Here is a 14,784-nt window from a genome sequence, read left to right on the forward strand (position 1 = left end):
CATGATATTTGCCAGAACATCAAGACACAAACTGGCATTGAGATCTCTTGCTCTCCACTGTGAAGTTGCTGGTTGATTATTTCATTAGAGAACCTGGGATGAGGGATAACCAGACCTGTCCCAGAACGGGAAAGTGCTGAACTGTTATCCTCAGACTTAACTCAGTTATCTAGCATGAGAAAGCTCTGCTGTTGGTAGGAGCCTAGGGATGTACTTTGGTACTACTCCAGCATGCAGTGATTGCTGCAGGTAGATGTACTGATAAGAGGGTGCTCATTGTTCCCTATGAACCACCCAGACCTCCCATGATCCAGAGTCTGGAGCAGTTAAACTGGATGCTCTGTGTGTGTGGCTCAGGAAAGGTGGGAATGAAACCCTTGTGAAAGCTATAGGTTTTGGTGTTGCATGGTTTTGTAGCTCAAAAAGCTCAGTGAAGGCCTCTGCCCTTATCCAATGGAGAGTATATAGGAAAGTAGCTCTCATCACAAGCTAAGCCCTATCACACCTAATTGTTTTTTTTCACTCTCTGACATATAAAGAGGCAAATGCCTATTTTAAACTATTTTTTCACTTCTAATGAATGACACCTAATGCTAAGAATGTTAAAGTAGCTTTCAACTGACTTCTGGTGGATGTCTCCTTGAAGTCCTCTAGAAGAAACACCAGCTGTATGGGTTATTGAACAAATGCTCCCTGAGCTGAGTGGAATTCCCCAGGCATCACAACTTCCAGACTATATTCTTCTCACCAGGAGATAATGTGTAATTGCTTTCTTCCAAAGCTGAATCCTTAGAAAAACAAGAAAGCAAGCTGCTTCATAGTCTGGATTGAGCAGTTGAAGAGCAGTATCCTTTTGCTGCATTGCTGAGCCACATAGGTTGGTGAAGGACACATTTTCAGTGCATTAAACTGATTTGTTAAAGCTGTTTTAATGGGCAAAGCAGAGGAAAAAAAAGCCTTTCTGCAAGCAAAGAGTGGTTTAGTGGTTTGAGTGCGCTCTGTGTTGCTGTAAAATTGCTTACTCTCATATAGCATATCATTGCAATGATTCATATGGAGGAGTTTAACTCAGAAAAACTCAGGTAGGTTTTCAGAAACAGCTATTGTGAGGTTGTGTTGAATATCAAGCAACACTGCTGGCCAAACAGAGTAACATTTGGATAGTAACTTCTCAGATTTAATGCATGATGGTTGTTTGAAACTCGCAGAGAGATCCATTAGTAACATAAGTAATGTGAAGCCTGTTTCAGGTTTTAAGGATTTGTGTAGACCCAGAGGTTTGTGTGTATAGAAAAGCCATGTACCTTCTGATTCAGATGTTGAATGGATTTCAAGTAGAGTCCTTCAGTTACTGTGTATTCCTTAGAATATTGCCCCCTCTTTCGAAGAGCTAAATTGGGTGCTATGGGAAATTAAACAGTTCAGCTGCTTAAAACAAATATTGTCCTTCAGATTTATGATTACAAAATATGGAGTCTTGTTTGTAAGAGCCTCTTCTCCAAAATTTATCACCATCATCTATCTGAAGTGTTCTTTGGGTTCAAAGCACTGATTAATTTCCTTTTAAGTGCCTGGCCACTCGTATTGGGCTCTCACTGGTTATACTGGGGAGCTGAAGCTCTTGCAGGTGCTGCATTAGGAAAAGGTGTTCTCAAATTCCATATGGAATATGGATCCCTTGGGGGATCTGTTGGAGGGAAGGATGACTCATTTCAGTGCCTGCAGTTATCTGTACAGAGAGAATGGGGTGTCTTTTTATGCGTTGACCCATAGGAAATGCTCTCCCCTAGAGAGATTAACTGCTAGAGAGAATGGGTCTTTCTGGAGCCCAGCAAAGTGCATTTACCAGTCCGAAATGATCCAGCTTGGAGCGACTTTGTTGCTGTACCAGCTCTGTGCCAAGCTGCGGGTGAGCTGGCTTGCTGGTCACAGCTTCATTCCTCACTTGCAAATTCTGGTTTCTGAAAGCTTATGCCTGGAGCTGCTCCACGAAGGAAGATTTATGTGCAGTGGATGAGAACAAGAAGTGTCATTGTTGTTCTGCATCAGGACAGGAAAAGGCTGGCTAGTGATTACCTCTGCTGGGCACTTTTTCTTACTGCAGGGGATCATTTGTTTCTGAATTAACTTCCTTTCTTGCCCTGTTTAAACAGGGTTTCTGTTTCTCTTGGGTCTCCATAGTTTGACCCTTTTGATGATTTGGTTGAGAAATGTGTTATTATTCTGATAACATCTTGGGTGTGGGGCAGACCTGCAGCGTGTGTGACTCGGTGTATCAGTGATTTTGGTGGAGCATTGCCAGTTCTCACCATCAGAGTGCCACACTCAGTGCTGCTAGATACATAGCCTGGAATGAGAGGAGCAGAATGAGTGCTATAACTTAAATGCCCTTTTTATGAGCTCAGTTATTGGAGGATCAAGATAAAATTGCTGAGAACACAACCTGGCATCTCATTAAATCATAGCCCAGCTTTGCCTTGTGTGACTAATACTTGGTGAAAATAGAATTTTTCAGCTTTCTGGCCAAACCAAAGGGGAATCAAATTTAGCTCAAACCAAACCAAAAGGGAACTTGGAGACTTTGGCCAAACCAGACTGGATTTAGAGTCAGCTGAAAATGTCTTGCTAGCTCTTAAGCTTTTGGGAGCTTTGGCTATTTATCCTTCAGATTATTGCTTCTTTTTTTCCTAGTAGGAATTTACCTAAGTGCTACTTGGAATAAGTTGCTTCACTTTGACTCTCTTCTTGGCCTGAGCTGTGCTGAGTTTTACCTGCACTCTTGCATAATGTGGGATTTCCCCATGTGGACCAAATAACTTTATTTCTTTTTGTGCTTTACAAATATTTGCACAAGTCTAGTAGGGGCTGCAGTTTGGGTTGTATTATGTTTGTTTCTGGATTCTGGAATAGAAAGAGAAGTGGGAGCTCTGAGTGCTACGCCAGAGAATGTGATCTGAGTCAGCTAAATAATGGCTCAGACTTAAAGGAAAGCTTGAGATGCTGAATGGGGCATGTGCAAAAGTGACTTGTCCTTGCACCAAAAGTACTGAGACACCTTTTTTCCCCTAAATAAATGGAAATCACTGCGCCTGGTCTCCCTCTGTTAAGATGAGGCTGGATTCTGTACACAGGCGCTGCTGCTGCTCCTCTTCTTGCAGCAGTGCTTAAATGCCTCAGGTCTTCTCTGTGGCACCTGATTAAATCTGGTGTTACTCTGGTTTAGCCTCACTAAGCCAACTCAGCCTGATTTATAAAGGTATTATTAAGTTGTGTTCATACATAGACCTGAACTAGGCTGCTGGTCCACCAGCTTTACTGGTGTAAGTGATGCTGGCATTCAGATGCATGTGTTGGTGTCAATAGGGCTCCTCACAGAAGAGTTGGATGGAACTGCCTCATAGGTGTGAGAAGTTTCAAACTCCAGCACTGTAGATAAAACAACTTCAGATAAAAATGAGTAATGATGACAGTGGGTTTCTTGGAGTCTTATAAATGTGCTCAGTATTGTTAAATCTTCCAGTACTGCTTAAGTGCTGCAAGATCCTCTTGTTGCACACTTTCCCAGTCCCTCCAGTTAAGGAAAAAGTGGAGTCCTGATTCATTGAAACCCAAGGTTTTGGCTTAGCTGCCAGGAAAATTAGGTTGTATATGAAAGCGATCCAGTAACAAAGAGCAGCCTTTTGGAGTCAAGTTTTCCCCTCCATACCCAAGAAGTTATTGAACTGAACTGTGGCGTAGCCCTGTGGACTGGCACTGTTGGCAGGACTGTCATTTCTGGAGAGCACAGCCTTAGGGACTAGTTACCAGTGCTGGAACATAACCCTGTCACTTCGGGGAGAAAACTAGCTACAGAAGAGCATGTGGCTTGCTTAATTATTGCACTATGTAATAGGTTTTTCCAAATAACTTGCTAAATTGCAGCATGACTTCATGTGTTGTAGCTTGAGGATGAGGGCTCTTGCACAGTGGCTTTCCTGCCTCAGGTAGGAGCAGTTAAATACTGCTTTTTGTGCGGTTTCTGTTCTTAGATTTACTCAAATTGGGTGGGAGCAGGCACTGCTAAGAAGCACTGCCAAGAGGTGGAGGTACAAGTTATTACCAGCCACAACACATACATAAACTTACCTTCATGTGCACAACTTGGTATCCTGCGCCATGTCAGGCACCAGGGCATGTGCTGGTGTGATCGGCCCTTGCCCTGTAATAAGTCTTCTTTGCCATACTTTGTATGTCAGTAGTTTCTTGCTAGGGCAAATACAGAGTAGGAAAGGGATGATATCTGGGAAGTGTAGTACAGGTAAGTGTAGTTAGTATGGCTCTGTGAGCTGTAGGTATCTGATATCCGCTTCTGGCCATCTCAGGAATAGAAATTATGTTCAGAATACCCAGAAAGACTTTGTTTCCAAAACAAATAGATGAATTCAATAGCAGAGGTGTGAAAATGCTGAGAACAGAGTTTGAAATACAATAATAATGTTTGCTCATGGTGCATTAACCATTCACTGTTGGTGACCAGGTGGCTGAAGGTGAGAGAACTTGAAGGCTCTTATCTAGTCTAAAGCCCAGAATTCATGCATCTTCCCCATTGACTTGTTGAAATATAACACAATGAGACTTATATGCTGTCCAGCCGCAGCAGGGTTGCTACTAAGAGCTTTGATTTGCTTGTGAAATAGTGTTGTCTGTGCTCATTTGATCCCTTGGGAGGGAAGGACAAGGGCTGAGGAGATCCAAACTATGGGTTTAGTCAAGAAGATAGCTTACACTCTGTTTTCAATTACTTTAGAAGAGATTTGCTCCTGACCTTAGGACCTACTTTAATCTTTCTCTTTTCCAAAGCTGATTCAAGTAGAAAAAGCACAAGAGACTGTGATGGAGGAGAGTTGAGAAATAAATGAAATACTGTCATCTTTACTCATGACCTATATTGTTCTAATTAAGCTGTTTGGTTGTTCTCTGACAAGTGCCTTTGTCAGATTAATTTGTGTAAGTAGGCTGCTTCCAATCTGTGATCAGGAAGTCAATAAGAAAACACTTGGTGGTGTGATTTCTGCATGCAAATTATTAAGAACTGAATAGCAAATACAACGTGCTCCTGATGGAGTACATCTCCAGCCAAAGAGATGGCTCTTTATCTCTTCAAGAGTCATTACTGCAACTGCCTTCAGGGTGCATGGGTGTGAGGATACATGTTGAAAAGAAAGAAATGGGCTAGGATTGCAGGAGAGAAGTTAAAGGAGTGATGAATCTTCCTATCACAGAGGACTGAGATAGGTGCTTGCTTAGGTGTATAAAATGGAGCAAGCAGTCAAAGTGACTTTGAACCAGGAAAAAAAGGGGGAAATTCACTCTGAGGTAGGAAAACACACTTCCATACCTCTTTCATGTCAACAGGCAAACCCTGCATACATGTTTTATCAGTGCTTTTCAGAGGAGTTGGGAAGTAGTAGGTAGCTTTAATGGGAACAGAGTTGCAGTCTAGGCTGGTGTTAGCTACCTCCTGCAACTGCACCAAGCCAATTTGCTGCTTAACCAGAGTTTCCCAGCAGGAAAAAAGATGGCTATTCAGATCACAGCTCTGTTTAAACATCCCATTCTGCTCTTTCACAGCATCCAAAGATGCTTTGTGTTTATTTCAACTTGTTGCTAGTCTTTGTTACGGGAGTCAAACAGCCATCACATCCAGTAGGCCTGGCTGGATTGAAGCCAAGGGTTTCCCTCTGAGCAGTAATCCTGCCTGCTACAGCCTCTGTAGATCCTGAGCAAGGAGGTCAGCTTGGCTTCCATAACTCACCTGTACCAGAAAGGGAACAAAAATAACAGCTGAGAGCAAAGAGGGAAAACCATTCCAACAGAGAGAGCAGCCCAAGGCGAAAGTGGAAATATGTTGGTTTGGCACCTTGCCTTGCTGTCTCCAAAAGCACTTTGGGAGATGAGGTGAAATGAAATGAAGTGTAAACTGCTTTCCAATAATGTGTAGGTGGTGGTTGTTTTGAAGAGGGCTTTTCTGTAGAAGCTTCTGTAGCACTGCAAGTACTAGGTATGTTGCACTCTCTACCTTTTAATTTCTTGGCCATTAAAAAGCAGATGGGGAAGAGGGAAGGCTGAAATCTTGAACGTTATTTCCCATAAAACATGGATGTAATTTTATACAAGAGTTAGAATTGGGCTGATAGTAACTTAAAGGCACTGTTCAAGGGTTCAGAAGTAACCCTTTAACTACCAGCATCTGGTGTTTCTTAAAGTTGAAATGTGTGTGTAAATGTTGGAAAGAGCATGCCATGGTCTCTTCTCCCAAGTGACAAGTCATAGGACAAGAGGTAATAGTCTCAAGCTGTGCCAGGGGAGGTTTAGACTGGATGTTAGGAGAAGGTGCTCAGGCATTGGAACAGGCTGCCCGAGGCAGTGGTGGAGTCACCATCTCTGGAAGTGTTCACAAACCATGTAGATGAGGCCCTCAGTGCCATGGGTTAGTGGTGGCTTTGGCAGTGCTGGAGTAATGGTTGGACTTGATCATCTTAAAGGTCTCTTCCAACCTGGTTGATACACGATTCTCTGTGACATAGAGCCAAGTATAACATTGCCATCTTCCTTGACAGTTGCACTATAAAGTCCCTTCAGCGACGTCACGTTTGCATCAGCCGCCTGGAAAGGCCTCAGAATTGGGGTGAAAACTCCTGCGAAGTGAGATTTGTGATATTAGTCCTGGCTCCTCCAAAAATGGTGAGTATTGCGTTTGCGTTTACTCTGGTGCTTCAGAGCGTTCTCCCAAGATTGCTTTTCCTTGGTCCCTTAGGGTTAATGACAACATATTATTCTTCTAAACACAAGGGGATGTAAAAAAACCCAAGATCCATCTCAGTAGCTGTCAAGATGATATATACTGTGTTTGTGAGGGGTAGATTAGTCAGCTGCATCCTAGTCTCATCCCAAAGAACGGCCTCTAGCCTGACTGGGAGGAAAACATTACAGATCAAATGTGTCTTAGTCCCTATATACTTTTTGCTAGGGCTACAGTGATGTATGCTTTACTCCACAGATAATGCACTTTTTGCATGCTGTGATGCATGTGTAATTCCATAGACTTCCTACCTCCAGCTTTACCAATTTAGCTACTGCTTTCAGAGGTAAGGAATGCCATTCCTGGTTAAAGTCATGCCTGTGAATCTGCAGCTGATACCCCACTGCAAAGATTGGGGTTGCTTCCCAGCAAGGTGCCTTGATGGAACACTGAGTCATGCTGCAGATGTGGTTGCAGCAGTTGCAGATAAACTGATGTTACCAAGAGGAAGATGTAATTTTGTGAGCTCTGTTGCAGTATGGGCAAGACTACTTGGGGGACAGGGTGGTTGTAAGCTCAGACCATCCTGAGACCCATTGGGATGTGCTTTCATAGCTTTTGGCACTCAAAGCAGGAAGGTTAATACTTGACCAAATGCACTGGTTCTTTGGTGTAGACAAGCCCAACAAATAGCATGGTATTACATTTACTGTAATATCATGGGGGGGCATCAAGGTTAATTGAGGATCACCGTCCTGTCTTCCTAGAAAGCCCTGGCTTGATCAAGATGATGTGTTCTAGCTAATGGTTGAATGGTTCAAAGCTCAAGACCTTTTCACACTTAAGCTGGCTGTTTACACCTTGAGGCTATTGGGTCTGTGCTTCTGGTAGGTGCTGGAGAGGCTGGAGACCTTGTCTGGAACAGGACACATCCTGATTCAGTTTCCTGCTCTTTAATGCTGTGTGACCTTGGGACCTTCTAGTCTGGTCTGTCTGTCTCCTCTACCCCTCCACCACCACCCTTGTTTAAATGGAAATACTGGTGTTTCCTTATTTCCCAGGATTTTTGGCAGATTTCTCCCAACTGAGCAGTTCAATGCTTTTGGCATAGATCTCGAACCCAACAGGCTGAAAACATATTGATGTTCCTTATGAAAAGCAGCAGGGAAACAACTGAACCTGTGTGCAATTGCATTGATCTCTCTTTCATTGTATGGCAGTTTGCTTATCTCTGGCCAGCTACGTGCAAAGCACTCAGCAAACGGGTCTGCATCCGCTTGTAGCCTCGAAGTTTGCATTTCCGATGGACAGCATCAAATTAAGGGAAGGGAGTGGAGGCCAAGCAGAGCTGTAGTTGCCAATATGCTTTTCATTTTAAATGAGTTTATCTAAGCCAGCTCTAAGTACGCATTTCTGGTGCAGCAGTTAAAATAATTAACCTGCTGACAGTAACAGATGAAATGAGCCTTGCTGGGGAGAGGGAGAAAAAAGCCCAGAAAATGGGCATCTGTTGTGCTAAGGAATCCAGATCCTTGGCCTTCTCTAATGTGGAGAATGGAAAAAACTTGTTCTGCAAATCTCTGTTCTTTTTCTCTTGGAAAGCAGAGGAAGGGAGCAGTATTGGGAAGCTTGGGGTAACCACTTGCAGCATCCAGTCCAAGGGCCACTGCTTAGAAGTGAAAGGAGAAGACTTCCCTTGTGATGGGAAATCCAGGCTGAAAGAACCAATCTTACAATTTCTGCTTCAAAAGCAGATTGTCTTAATCCAAACCCTTCCCTAAAAAGTGAAGTTGAACATGTCCTAGCAATCCCTGAAGGGATATTCTCTGTGATGAAGAGAGAGTGATGGAGGGGGAGGCAGGGCAATCTGAGTGATGAGGAAGTATAGTGTTAGTGATGCCTCTGGGATTAGTGCAATGCCACCCACATGCCCATGCTGTCTCCATCAAGCAACAATGAATTATTTGGTTATGTTCATGAAGAGTTTGTTCATCTACTTTGTCATGAATCATGCAAACTAATTCAGATCGATCACACATGCTCGCTACTACTTTTCACAGTACTGCAAGGAGGCTGGAGGCTGTCCAAAGGAGGGTGGTTGTTTGGGTGTCTTTGGCAGTTGCTGCGTGGTGAGTGTTGAGCATAGCTAAGGCGGATGGGTTAAAACTTTGCATCAAACAAAGCTCTTAATGAGCTATGGTTCTACATAACTTTGCCTTGGCAAGTATCTGTCCTGAACAAAGTGGTGAAAGCAGTTGAGCAGGTCAGGGATGTAGAGCTTTGGATTTGGTGTGTTTGTGCAGGGATGGGGAGCTCACTCTCCTTTGCTGTTCCTTTGTGTCTAACTACCAATGTGCTTGGAGCACTAAGAAAGCAGGCCTGGATACTCTTGAAGCTGGATCCTCAAAGATCAGGTGTGTGGCTCACAGGTTAAAACCTGCACATAGCACTTGTTCTTCTTTTGTGTTTACAAGTCTCCTGTCCCTTCCAAGCATTCAATGAAGATAAGGCAGCTCGTCTGCATGCTCAGCTGCTTCTTCCTTCTCCTTTCCTATGTGCGAGCAGTTATTTCAGCTGAGAGCTCTAAATCTCCACATGTGCTGCCAGAATTGCCCCAGAGAGGCCAACTAAATTGGGTCTTAATGCCCCAAAAATGGGAAGCTGATGAAGCAGATCTGCACAGTCTTAGAGAAAAGACATCAGGACACTGACACTTGTACCTGTAGGAACCTTGACTACAACATCTTTCCACCCTAGTAGCAGTAATGCTGACATGCTGGAGAATAGTTAAGACTCTTTGTTTAGTCTTAGCAGCCTAGAAGGGAAACCAGGGATAAAATCCATGTTTAGCACAGTTCAGATTTGGATCAATCCTGGGAAGTTGATCAGGTAAGATGGATCAGTGCCTCTGGATGCTGATGAATTCACAGGATCCTTCTGTGGCTGGTGTGTTTGTTTGCAACAGCTGCCACATGTACCCTTTTCCACTGGGTCCTGGAAGCCAAGCAGCATGCTCTTCAGTGCCCAATGGGGTAAATCAGTGGGTTTACATTATAGAAGTGAAAGGAAATAGGTTTGTAAGTGGGTTTTTTTATGTCTTTTTTTTTCTCTTTCCTGTTCAGAAAAGTACCAAAACAGCCACAGAAGTGGGCAGGACCTTTGCCACAATGTTTTCAGACATAACCTTTCGGCAGAAGCTCTTAGAAACCAAAACAGAAGAGGAATTCAAGGAAGCCTTAGTCCACCAACGCCACTTATTGACAGTGGTGAATCAAAGACCTTCGATAAGTGATGGGCACAAGTCTCACGGCTCTAAGCCACTCAAGGTAAGCCTGGCCAACATCTGCCCTGCCCCTGCTTCAGGGATGTCCAAGTGCATAAATGCAAGGGGGTTGGGTAAGAAGATGAAGCACTTGGGCTGCTTGCATCCACCGGGCTCCCTTAGCAAGCTGTCAGCACTGAGCTTTCTACACTGAGCTTCTGTGTCTAAGTCCACCTTTCTTAGCTCCTACTGTAAATCTAAAAGAGAAAACCCACTTCAAAGAGGCAGGTGCTGAAGGGATGCAGAACAGTAGGGGGTTGAAATGGTTACAAGACTTTGATTCCAGATGCTTAGTCAAGGGTGGGATTAATGGATCACTGTGCATTGTCAGTCCAAGGTACTTAATCCTTAGAATCAGCAGTCTCTGAAGGAAACTGCTGCTTGTCTTTTCCACAGCCAAAAGACTTCTTGGCCATCTCTGCATAGTAATTTCACTTAAAAGTTGCCTGTCAGTATTTGGCCTGACTTCTTGCTGTTTGATCTGTAGCTCTGTAAAACATTACTTGCTCCATACTTTAAAGTACGAGGGAAATGCTGTAACCCTGCTTTTTTTCCTGGAATTTCCTGTGTGTTGGTCATTGCTTTGTTTTTCCGCTCAGAAATTCATTCTTTAAGCAGACAGCATACCTGAAAAACAAATTGTGCCATCTCTAGCCTGCTGCTCCTGGCCCTGAATTACAAATAACCTTAAAGCTTTGAGTTGCCTGCAGTGCAGAAGCTGGTTAACTTATCACTTCTTTTTTCTCCCCCCACTGGGTTTTGATCTGCACATCTGGAAATAAGCAAAGCTCATGTTTTTCCTGCAGAATCCCCTTGCTTATAGGTAGTGCTTTGAACTTTCCTACACCCCATATCTGCTCTTAACATTGCAGAACAAGTCCTGAAACCCTCTTTAAACCTAGGTCGTGCAGAGTGGTAGTATTCAGAGTAGTTGCTGAGGTGTCATTTAGGTAAAGGAGGTTTAACCCTTTACACTTGGTCTTTCAAAGGAGTTTTTGTTGTAGCTGTTGAAGTGTCTGTCTCTGTCTTCTGCTAAAACAATCCTGTAGAGGATTTTCTGGTTTGGTGAGCAGGAGGATTGGATGCATCACTGAGCTTGTAGGTGTTGGCTCTGAGAAGTGGTGGTTCCTACCTGCCTTGCTGGGCAAGCAGCCTTGGCCAGGCAGGCTTCTGATGGTTCTGAGCCAGTGCTGTAGTGATGCTTGTTTCTTTAGTGCATGCTCTTGGCATTGATCATTCTTGGTCTGGATTAGGTGAACTGTTGTTTTTGAAGCAGCTCACAGGAGATACAGCCTGTGTTAGTAGTAACTCTGCTTTCTCATGTCCTTTGGAGGAAGCTGTCCCCCACCCCACCTTGCCAGCATAGACCTTAAGAGCTGGCTTGGGGATTTCTTTTCCTGGCAAGCAAAGATCTGCCTGGAGAAGTGAGGTTGACTGAAGATCATAGCTTGTGTTCCTCAGTTTCCATGAGAGCTATCTCCAGCATCTCCTCCTCCTCTGCCTGCCCTGTGCAATAGTCATCTAAAAGGAAGCATTTAATATGAGCACAAACTCATATGAGACCAGGGGTGTAATTTCAACCTGTGAACCACCCCCAGTGAAATAAATACCCTAAGCCAGAGCCACTGTATTATTACAAGGGATCCCTAAGGAGGGACCAGGAGGGGTTAAGTCTCTTGGTAGCACAAAAATCTGCTTCCTGCAGATCTTTTCCACCATTGGTCCTGAAGTGATAGGGGAAAAATGGACCTCAAATGCTCTGATTGTGGGGGTTTTGCAAGTGCTTATTTTTACCTCTGTTGAAATGCTGAAGGAGACATGACAGTTGCATACCACGCTCTGCTTCCAGCACAGTCAGTTTGCTTTGGCTCATGTCTGAGGACTGTTTAGGGAAGTCTACAGACTCAGTCATAATTAAGTCAGCCTGAAATCCTCTTGTTTACTGAGGCATCTATGTGATTCTGCTCACGGAGGAGCCTCTGACAGTTGTGATGCTTTCTGGCTGTGATTTTTGTGTCTGTTTGGTACCTGTATGGATTTGCTGAGAGAGCTGGGCTATATTTGCTCAGCATCAGCAGGAGGGAGGATGGTGTGTGTCCCCGGTCTGCGTAAAACAGTTGTGCAGCCCCCAGTCCTTTAGGGGAGGATTGAGAAAGAGTGGGTGGTATTGGAACAGGTATTTTCTGTTTGACTTTGTAACTGCTGCTAAGAGGTGCTGGAGCAGACCCAGAGAAGGGCCTGGAGCACAAGAGAGATGGGGAACGGCTGAGGGACCTGGGGGGTTCAGATGGAGAAGAGAAGGCTCAGGGGGGACCTGATGGCTCCCTCCAAGTGCCTGAGAGGAGGATGGAGCCAGGAGGGGCTGGGCTCTGCTCCCAAGGAACAAGGGATGGGACAAGAGGAACCGGCCTCAAGCTGCACCAGGGCAGGTTTAGATGGAGCTGAGGAACAATTCCTGCCCCACAGGGTGCTCAGGCATTGGAACAGGCTGCCCAGGGCAGGGCTGCAGGCACCAGCCCTGCAAGTGTTCACACAGCGTGGAGACGAGGCCTCAGTGCTGTGGGTTAGTGCTGGCCTTGGCAGTGCTGGGAATGGTTGGACTGGAGGAGCTTAAAGAGCCTTTCCAATCTGGTTTATTCTATGATTCTAAGTGCTGGCTTGGCCTCTTCCTCTAACACAAACAATTGTCACGTATAGGAAGAGACTTGAAAGGATTCATAAAATAGAAAGTGGAAATTCATGAAGTTTCTCTAGGTCTTGTGTGTGTGTGTGTGTCCTCTTTCACTGTTCTTTCCTCCGTTGTGTATTAGGAGCAGCATGGGCAAAGCACTGGAAGGACTTTCAGAAGAAGAGAATAAGAAGAGTGAAGGAGGGTCAGGTGTTGGGAACCTGAGCTGTGGCTCCTAAAAGCCAATAAGCCTTGAGCTTGGTGTTGGGGGGGGGATGCAGCTTTGCCCTCCTGGATAAGGCTACACAGGATGTTAAATCAAAAGACACTAGGGCCATGAGAGGTACCACCATGAACAGGAGTGGAAAGCCAATGGGTCAACCAAATGTGACCCACTGAAGGAGAAGGAAGCAGGAAATGGCAGTCCAAGAAATTCCCATCACTGGAGTGTATGAGGAAGCAGATCAAAAAGGGACAAGAACTGAAGCGTCAACTCTGCCCTTCCCAAGGGTTTTTGAAACTTCACAAGGTGGGAGCAATAGGAAGGCAGGAGGCAAAAGCCAGACTGAAACATGTCTGGAGTGGAGTTGGGCAATGAAGATGCATGGGGGATAGATTGGGGTATAAAAGTAAAACCAGAAAGAGCAGTAACTTCAGAGGTCAGTAAACTTGGTCTTTTATCTACTCAGTGTAACCCAAGTTAAGTATGAGGTTAGTAGAACAGAGAGGGAAATTAAAAGGAGGATTAGCTGTACAGAAGAAACAGGTTTCCCCATATTTAGATGAGGTTTAGCTTGACATCCTGATGTCCAGCTCTTGACTAAACACACATGTGCAAGCAATAAATGCATGGAGGTATTTGGTATCCCAAACATAACTCATTGGCTCACCCCTCTATCAAAATTTGCCTCAATATAGCTTGCAGGACGAGAAGCTGGGCAGTGCTTTCCCCTTCTGCACACTCACTGCTGCCTTTGGACAGGCACTGTTCACAACTGCCCCTTCCCTCCCCACCCCACACTCAGCCCCAGGCCAGCAGCGAGCCTGTGGCTTCTGCACAAGAAGAGATACCCCGAGCATTGTTTTTCCATGTACTCACTGCAGCGAGATGAGTAAACATATTAGTCATTAGAGCTATTGTGATTCTCTGGCTGACTCGTGCCTTCTGGAATCTCTTTCTAGGGGGTAGAAATTAAATTGCTTTTCGAGTGCATATGGCTTTGATGTCCAAATACGCCTCCAAATATGTTTTAAGCTCTTAGCTTTTTCGGAAATGCTTAAAATGCAGGTGTTTGTCTTTTGATCTTGAATGTTCAGGTTAGAGAGTTGAAACTGTCTGAAAGTAATACAGGTGCATTGGCAAAATGCAACAGAACTGACTTAAGTAGCTGAAAGATGAGATATCAGTGACAGATGCAGGAGCTGGTCCTCTGAGATATCTTTTGTACCCCAAACATTAGGGCTTGCTGTGCCCAGTGTATTTCTTCTAAAGCAGAGGTTTCCTTGCTGTGTTTTACTTATGGCTTTGATCTTCTAAGAGCTGCAAAGCAGGTGAGTCCCATGAGAATGAGCATGTGTGTAGGCTGTTAAACAAGCACTGTAGTGTTGAGTCCTTTCCAAAGCAGTAGTTACCAGTTTCCACATAAGCCATCCAAAGGAAGATGTCCATGTTGTGTTGAGATGATGTGTTGATGTAAACTTTGGATCTGTGATTTCTTTTCCCACCCTTGCAGAAGTAATCAGTCTTGTGTGTCTAATTCAACAAACAAGGAATGTTTCAGAGGAGACAGCTGGAGTAATTAGCACTGTATAAAGGTGCATTTGATTTTCTGAGTAGAATGTGTTCTGAGTTGAGGATAATGGGAAAAAACTGACAGGTGCCTCATTTGCAAGTGTTGCCTATTCTGATGCTTTCCATGTGCTTTCTGTAAGGATGTAGTTGTGAGAATTGGGAGGCTGTAAGTCAATAGCAGCTGTCGCATACTTCTGAGAAGCTCCTTATTGCCTGTGGTG

General features: G+C 44.4%; 1 protein-coding gene across 3 annotated transcripts in view; it reads left to right on the plus strand.

The window, feature by feature from the left end:
* The window catches only part of SLC4A11 (solute carrier family 4 member 11), a 97,697-nt gene that overhangs the window by 48,056 nt on the left and 34,857 nt on the right, over positions 1-14,784 (plus strand). For all 3 annotated transcript variants that reach the window (XM_034064761.1, XM_034064763.1, XM_034064762.1), the window contains 2 exons: positions 6,600-6,723; positions 9,904-10,107. In XM_034064761.1, coding sequence (XP_033920652.1) covers positions 6,600-6,723; positions 9,904-10,107 — 328 coding nt within the window. The remainder of the gene's footprint in view (positions 1-6,599; positions 6,724-9,903; positions 10,108-14,784) is intronic.

This window comes from Melopsittacus undulatus, chromosome 7, assembly GCF_012275295.1.
Source record: "Melopsittacus undulatus isolate bMelUnd1 chromosome 7, bMelUnd1.mat.Z, whole genome shotgun sequence".
NCBI lineage: Eukaryota > Metazoa > Chordata > Aves > Psittaciformes > Psittaculidae > Melopsittacus > Melopsittacus undulatus.